Source organism: Wasmannia auropunctata, unplaced genomic scaffold (genome assembly GCF_000956235.1).
Source record: "Wasmannia auropunctata unplaced genomic scaffold, wasmannia.A_1.0 LD336034.1, whole genome shotgun sequence".
Taxonomy (NCBI): Eukaryota; Metazoa; Arthropoda; class Insecta; order Hymenoptera; family Formicidae; genus Wasmannia; species Wasmannia auropunctata.
This window is the reverse complement of record NW_012026856.1, coordinates 1-8,837: the sequence shown is the minus strand read 5'-3', so window position 1 is coordinate 8,837 and position 8,837 is coordinate 1. Positions and strand designations below refer to the sequence as shown.

The following is an 8,837-nucleotide window of genomic DNA, read 5'->3' as shown; positions in this document are numbered from 1 at the left end:
TTCTATTCCCTCGAAAAAGTCTCCTCCACCCCTAGAATATTCCAGCCAGTGACTGAGTCTCAAACGATCAAAGTAAAACGAGTTTGGAGAGAAGTCTGGAAGATTGGCCTGGACAAGGTTTGTCTTTTCAAACTCTACTCGACGCTAGTACGACTACGCATTTGATAAAGTGAGTAGATTTATTCTCGGGAAAAATACCCTCGTGTCGCCCAATATCGCAGTAAGTACATAAAACAAAGAAGGTTATAGAGGAGATAGGGCGGATAAATTCCCGAGGCACACGAGAAAATTGCATGCAACGGCGATTCTCTGCAAGAACACTTTCGATATCGTGTCCCGTCGAAATCTATGTCACACGGCGAACGCGACAAGCACCAGTGGCGGCGGCGATGCTCGGCGTCTAAATATATCGATGTAGTTATGTGCTTTAAGATTTTCGTTAGTTTTCCATGTTGTGCCGATGTCGTACGTGTGCTGGACCGACGTCCAAAAGCCTTGATCGCAGCCGTCCGCGGTGCTTACTTGATTATTTATTCCGCGCAATGCGATTGGACGGAACCGACGCACATTGCGGCGAAATATCTAAAATCGCCGCTGATAAATAGGCATGAATGCGTGCTCGCCTTGAATGAATGAATGAAAAAGAAGGCGCCAGACTGCGTGCACTTGGCATGATGACAGTAGGCTACGTGGAAATCCGAATGCGTGCGATGTCGCTAAAAATTCGCGCTCTCAAGGTAGACGCTCTCCGGTCATCTCCGGCGAATCAAAGATATTCAAGAGGAATATTTACGTGGCTTCACGACATTAATCATTTCGAAATCGATATATCATTGATCATAACATTAACTCACGTATTTACGAATATATAACTTGCACTTGTAAAAATTTTTGTAACTTTTCATCTACATTTTCTTTTTTGAATACTTTGAAAATTAAAATTTATATACGAAAATTTCAAGGAATATTTAATTGTAGACAATCAAATAATAAAAATGTAAATTACTTTAAGAAAAACTATGAAGGATAATTCTTCTCTAAACACGTGTATTTAAATTTATCTTAATAAAAATTTAAAGAAATATTTAATTATAATCAATAATTGAGAATGTAGATCACTTGAAAAAAAACTAAAGAATTCAGTTTCAAGAGCGTAAAGCTAATGCAACATCTTTTTTTCAACTAATTTAATTATTATTTATTATATAATTGTTATATATTATAATTTATTTAAACAGTAATTTAACTTAATTGTTTATATAAAATTATGTGAAAAAATGTCTGTGTCTATAAAATAATCAAACAAAAATTTCCAAAATAAAAACTTTTAATAGCTTCATTTCTTAAAACTTTATTGTAAAAATTTATAAAAACACATTAATTTGTGAAAAAAAGAAATATGTATTATTCATTTCATTAAGGTAATTACATAGTTTATTTCAAAAAGTTTCTTTTGGTAACAAAAAGAATTTTAATATAATTAACTATTTTATTTAACAAATTGAGTAAAGCAAAATGCGTAATGTTTTATTTATATTTTTATATACAATTTGAGGAGTAATAACCTTGTATATAGGTATTTAAAATATCTATTCGATTAGAAATCATGTATCAATATGAAAAGTTTTAAAATAAAATAGTTAATTTTAATCAATAAAATTTGGTTAGGGGAGATCTGAATTTGCCCAAGAATTTTTTAATAAATAAGAAAAAAAGTATGACAATTCTCGCACGCATCTAAATTATCGAAATTAGTATTGTGTGTAGCTAACAAATTATTGCTTATATAAACATGTTATTATTGATTTACTTAACGGCACGCAGTCTGAGAATCGCTGTAACAACATGTAAGGAGACAGACAGAAAAAGAGAACTTATTTTTGCAACAGATAAAATAAACTTGGAAAAGTAACGTAACGTATCCCTCAGAGGGATCCTCGGTAGGGATTTATTAAGAGTATAAGCATCAAGCAAATAACTAAACTCAATATTGGAAGATTGATTTTAAACGGGTCTAAATATTTATGCGCGCCGAGAGGGATTTTCAGGCGGCGCGGTGCCTTCTGGTTAGTTTATATAACGTCGGCCAGTTAAGTGCTCGTTCAAGACCTTTCCATTTGGCTTATACGTACGCCTCGTACGTGCCGTTTATATCTGACTTTGTTGGATACACATCTGCACCTGTCAAGATGCTCACCAGTAGGCTGATGCATTTTAATATCTATTCATTGTGTGTGTACGCAGAATGATCATAAGATGGTGACCAAGCTTCTTCTGATATTATTGCCGATATTCCTGTCCTACGTGTGTGTGCTAGGTGCTTTCCCAAAAAAGGTCCCGATAGGTAAGATAAACGTTTACTAACATAATTAACTAATAAAATAAATAAAATGCAGAAGGGTGTTATTTACATATTTATTTTTTATTATACGGATTTTAAATCTATAAGTGCAATCTAAAATCTCTACAAGCAAGTACAATCCTTACAATACATTTACAATATCAAAAGATTTATTAATATTTGTTATGAATTATAGCTTCAAAATAGTATTATCTTACAATATTTATTAAATCTACCAGCATATTTAAATCTTTTAATTCTTATTACTGAATTTTCGCAACATGATTGTGGAGGCAATATATTATATAATGTTAATGCTTTTAAATATTAAAAAGAAACGTTGTAAAAATTGTGTTGAATCAAGCTTGAGTGACCTAAATTAAGCGCACTATTTTACGGAAGAGCTATTTTGTAAACTATTTTATAAGCTAATTTGGTCGAGTCAGTAAAACTCGATTTTAAAAAGAGTCGACCATATTACAGTCGGGCTGTTCGATCAAGATGAAATAATCCAACGGTTGTTCGAATCGTCGGTGACAGCAGTGAACAAAGATAGGTATAATAACATGGAGCTTTCGAATGTATTCTTGATATCTGAAACGGAAGAGATTAAAACGGACCCGTTCGAAGTATCATCGAAAGGTGAAGTTGATAGTGAATATTGAAAAGATATCACCGCGTTGATAGAAAAGTGACCCAAGTTAAAAATTATCGTTTTCGAAATAATGAAATGAAATCGACTAAAGGCTAACATATTTTTTTTTAATGACACATTTCTAACTCTCTCAATTTATCGCTACAGAACAGAAGTGTCATTTGTTTTCTGATCAAAATTAGCATTGATTATTTATAGAAAAGAGATATTTTTTAAATTAGATACCATAAAAAATGTTATCGGTGATGAAATAGTTATAGAAAAACGTTCTATTTGATGTTATGTAATTTTTTTCTTAAAAGGTAAGTGTATTTTAATTAGTTTCATTTATAGAAATAGATTTTATTTAAAGTTGACATTGTTCTGTGTATTTAAGAAGTAAAACGTTTAAAATTGCTTTCAATTTTCCAATGTTTCAAACCTCCAATTTAGAAATGTAACCTTTTTTTCCAAATATTAGTATTTTTGAAATATGACATACTCAAACTGCTTGTCAATGGACAAAGATCACAACTCTGATGAGGGATAAAATTTACTTTATATTAAGATTGCAATGTTTAAATTTAAAAAATGATATAGTAAAGAATACATTATAATTAAAAGTATAACATAAAAAGAAAGTGAATTATGTATATTTACTATCCTAATTAAAATATTGTTCCAATTCAGAATTTTAATAATGTTCTACTGAAAAATGATTAATTTTGAGGTACTTTTCTATCGATGCGGCAATATGTTTGATAGATCATATTATTCAATATATCACGCGTTTAATATTAAATGACTGATTATCCTGATACCCTATTATAAGCTTGTTAATATTAATATGATTTTGAACCAAAAATTTTAATAAATTGAATAGTAGACAATCACATTTACTAAAATGGTACAATTACATGTACTAAAAATAATTTTTAAATTGAAATTATATTTGTTTAAATAAAATATAAACACAATTAATTTATCTTTGTAAAAACTATATTTTTACATAACACAAATTTTCCCAGAAGATACTAGAAATATCAGTTAATAAATAATTATTTTTCCAAATTGTGATCAAAATTTTGCAAATAGTGTTATATGCGTGTACTTTTGCAATACAATTTATACAATCGATTTTTCGAAATGTTTAGTATGCGAACTGCTAGATCTGGGAATAGTGGGTGTTTTTGGACCTCAAGAAAAAGTGGTCGCCGAGCACGTGCAAAGCTTGTGCGATGCAATAGAAGTACCATACATCTCTGTGCGACAGGACTTTGATCAACTCTCTCGACCGCGCGGATTAGGTTTAAATCTATATCCACATGTGAACTCATTAGCGCGAGTAAGTAGCTAAAATTTGAAAGATTGATTATTATAATCGCACTATATACGTTGTAACTGTAATATAAATAAGTAATATAAAACACATATATAATTTTGTATTTTTTCCCAAAGAAAATTTATTTTTTCAAAGAAAATTATCAATTATCTGGTTACGCAAATATAATGTACTGTCTGCATTAGCTAAAAAAATAAAAACTAATAAATCATTTATAATATCGTAAAATAATAAATATATAACATCTAATATTCTATGCTTCTAATATTTTTGCATTCAACATTTTTTAAATTTTAATTTTTGCTTTATTCCATGCGCCTTCTTATAACACATTATTCACCTAATAATCGATAATAATCGCCAACGAAACTTCTACAGGTTTATAATCAACTCGTCATAGAGTTCAAATGGAAATCCTTTGCAATATTGTATGAGAACGCCGATAGTCTGGTTCGTATGCGTTTACTGCTGAAACGATGGGACTCACATGGCAACTCTGCATTTGTATACCATCTAGGCTACGGACCGAGTTATAGGTATGCAGTAAGAAATATTTATGTAATCTTACAAAATCGTTAGTAGGTACGCAGTAAAAAATATTTATGTAATCTCACAAAAATAAGTATCTTAAAAATTTTTCAATCTCACATGGCAGCTCTGCATTTATATATCATCTAGGCTACGGACCGAGTTATAGGTATGCAATAAAAAATATTTATGTAATCTCACAAAAATAAGTATTTCAAAAATTTTTCAATTTCGCAATCACGGGAAAATTGGTCATCCTGTCCCAGCCAGAAGTGATTAGTTAAATTGATGTCAATTTGATCGTCGATGCGTCGATGCAATGGATGAATGTTAAATATTGTCTGATATTTTTGTCATTTTCAGCCTTATTGTAATTGTTCTTAAGTTAATTAACTAATTAACGTATAGATTACTTTTATCTTTTGGCCAATTCCATATCGAATACACAATATAAGTATATATAACAGTACTTTCCAGCTTGATATCGATTCTCTTGTTACGTTAAATCGAATTTTAATTATTTAAAAGGAATCGTTTAGAAACGAGAAAGATGGGGAAGAAGGGGTTTAAAAGAACGCAGGTCAGACACTCTGTCTCACGCACAGAAGTGTGCGCTGCGAATCGAGCGTGCCTTTATACGAGTTTGGAAAATGAGTCAACGTTTTGAAAACGATGCTATAACTCAATTTCTCAGATCAGCGCAATCGTCAATCCTAATTTCGAGACAAAGAATTTAATCCCTATAAGCCAAGACTGGACCACGTGAGATTTTTATATGGGAATTAGGAAATGAGTGAGTGAAGTCTCTTAATTTAAAGAAAGAATGAGATGATTATATAACGTTACTAATAATTATTTTAACTAAAGAAAATACAAATTTTTTGATAAATTCTTCGTTACATTATTTATTTTTCATTCTAATGCCACTTTACAAAAATCAAGACTTAATAGAGATTACAACATGTGCGCGCGCGCATCTTCGATTGTTCGCCAATTTTTGTTGAATTCACGGTTTACTATTAACAAGTCATTCTCAATATTACAGATTTTATTTAATTGGTCATCCATTGATGAGTTCAGTCTAAGTCACAATTAGAGTTTTGGTAATGTGCAATTTGTTACTTAATCTTTCAGAAAAACAATGTTTATTTGTCCGTTTCCCTCAGCGATTTCTTTATTATTAGTCGAACATGAGATTTCCAACTCAATTTGAGTCTTGACAGTTGAAAACAGACAAAATATATTTCTATTGTCTTTCAGGCTAAATACATATACATATGTTTCGCCTATAGTAATATGTTGCTCTAACAGAATTTTATGAGTCTGTCGCGATTCTACATCCATTAAACGGAAAATGTGTCTAGGCAGTTCACTCATTAATTTTTTTCTTATGGAAATCTGGAGTTCTTGATCTTGTGAAATCGAAGTAACAATCGAAGTTACAATAACAGACTAGATGTACGTGAAAAACGTAGCCTACTTGGAATCATTATTGTTTAGAAAATTTCTTACATTTGATTATGTCATATTTACTTAAAATAAGTTTTTAAAAAAACAAACAACAATAATTTTGTCGGATTTATATCCTGTTCACCTATCGATGACCGATATCGATTAAAATTTGTTCTTGTGTATTTTTTGTTGTAAAAAGTGATTCTGCTCCACGTACGCAAACGTGCGAAATCGTGAAATCCGCCGGATGTAATATTATATAGAATTGGCCGAAATATAATAGAAATCTTATTGAAATATTTGCAATTGCTGAATCAACGTAGAAACAATTATAATGAGGTTAAAGATGACAAAAATATTAATCAGTATTCAAAATCAACTTATCAAATTATTGACGTTTGATTCAACGGCCATTTAATATATCGATTTGACTAATTTCTGGCTGGACTTGCTTAGAAATATTAATCATGATTAACTGATTTTTTATGTTTATAATATACAAGAATCAATTTAAAAGTAAATTTTGCTATTTTTTTCTCTTAAGAACCTGAGCGGTCTTAGAAACTTTTGTTTGAGTGTGCTGACCACATTCTGACGGTATGATGGAGAAGCGGCCCTGCAGCTATCAGTATGCTTACTGCAACCATGGAGACAACATTGTTTAACATCTGTCTGTGAGATGCGGTCATATGATATTTGATTGCAAAAAATGAAAGCAACGGATATCCATCGCCAATTAACTGAAGTTTATGAGGCAAAATGCATGAGCAATTCAAATGATTCGTTGGCGCTCAAGGTAACAACGATGAATTATTTGAATACTCATGTATTTTTCTCTATAAATTTTAGTCAATTGGCAATGAATATCCATTACACTCTCATTTCTTGCGGTTAAAAATCGAATGACTACCCGCAGTCGGACACGCTAAAGAGTTATCTACAACAGTAATATAATGTAGTAAGTCGTAAGCTGTAATTCTATAAAAACTGACCAATCATAATCGAATATTCTTCTTACATTCGACTGTGATAGATCAATTCTTACAGTTTATGGCTTACAACCTGATCTACAATGTTTTGTAGAACGGGCCTAAGCAATGTATCTCCATTGTAGGAAGCATACTGACAACGTTTCTTAATTCACCACATCATTAGAATGTTACTAGCATGCCCAAATAAAAGTTCTTAAGATCCGAGCTGGAGCCAGTCAGAGTTATTTCTTGAGAGAAAAAAATAGAGAAACTTACTTTTGGATTAACTCGTAATGTACATATAATATACACAATCGTTGTCCCAATAGTTCTCATAAACATAAAAATTATGCTTATTATTCGTTTATTGTTTCAACATTAGTCCTGTTATTGGTTTAATATCTTATGTTATAGATATATGAGTATATCTTTAATAGTTATTGGGATGGCACTTTTCGAATATACAAAGTAATTTTTAAATATTTTTTTTCCAAAGAAGACAGTTAAATAGCTTTAGTATAGAAATTATGTCAACGTTGAAAATGAGATTAGAAAGGTCGGCAATTAATTGAAAAAATTTTTAATAGATTGTACAGCTTGGAATTAAATCTTTTGTAGGCCAGCGATGCAAGAAATCAAAGAATCGAACATAGAAAATATTATCATCGACTGTTCGTACGAAATTCTCGATGAAGTTCTCAAGCAGGCACAACAAGTTGGCATTTTATCCGAAAAGTACAAAGTGATCGTCACTTCTTTGGTAAGATATGCGCGCAATGTACCTTAAAAAATAAAATTACAAAATAATAATAATTAAAATTGTTTTGCAAAAAAAAGTAAAATTATTTATACTTTCGATAAAAATTTATATATATATATATATATATATATATATATATACATATACATATATATGTATATATTATAGGAAGTATATGAATATAGCGATAATGATATACTTATTATTAACAGAAGATATTATGAGATAATAATTTAATGGAAGTCTAAAGTTATTGATAATAGTTATTGATAAGTAAATAATAATTTTACATGAAAATTGTAAAATTATAAGAATGATCCGTGCAAATGATACTAAAAGTTTTTAATATTGCACTTGATTCAATCTACTCGTTAACACTACAAGTGCCTTGAGAGGGATATTTGATCATCTAAAATTAATATTTATAATTTGAATTTTTTTATGAGACATTTAAACTGCAAGTATAATTAATAAATAATTTAATTTGCAATATTAGTTAGATTCTGGAAGACCTAACAATTAAATATATTACATATTGATGAATATGCAGGACCTGCAAACTCTGGATTTAGAACCATATCAATTTTCTGGCGTTAATTTCACTGGCCTCCGCCTAATTGACCCGGAAGATCAGATAGTGCAACAAACTTACAACAGACATGAAAACGAATGGGGCCTAGACGGTCCTTCGCAGCTACAAGTTGAACCCGCGCTCATGTATGACGCAGTACAACTGTTTGCAAGAGCTTTTAAACAATTAAACGATTCTATAAAAGGCAACATCAGAACACTATCATGTACAGGAAATA

The 8,837-nt window shown here is 30.5% G+C and overlaps 1 protein-coding gene across 1 annotated transcript; it reads left to right on the top strand.

Moving 5' to 3' along the window:
* Positions 1-8,834, top strand: LOC105452292 (glutamate receptor ionotropic, kainate 2-like; the record flags this gene model as incomplete). Its single annotated transcript, XM_011693267.1, has 7 exons — positions 1-117; positions 2,245-2,344; positions 2,825-2,983; positions 4,130-4,320; positions 4,696-4,853; positions 7,887-8,028; positions 8,579-8,834. Coding segments are annotated over exons 2-7 (994 nt in total), but the record flags the coding sequence as incomplete, so codon positions are not given.
* Between the last annotated feature and the right edge of the window lie 3 nt (positions 8,835-8,837).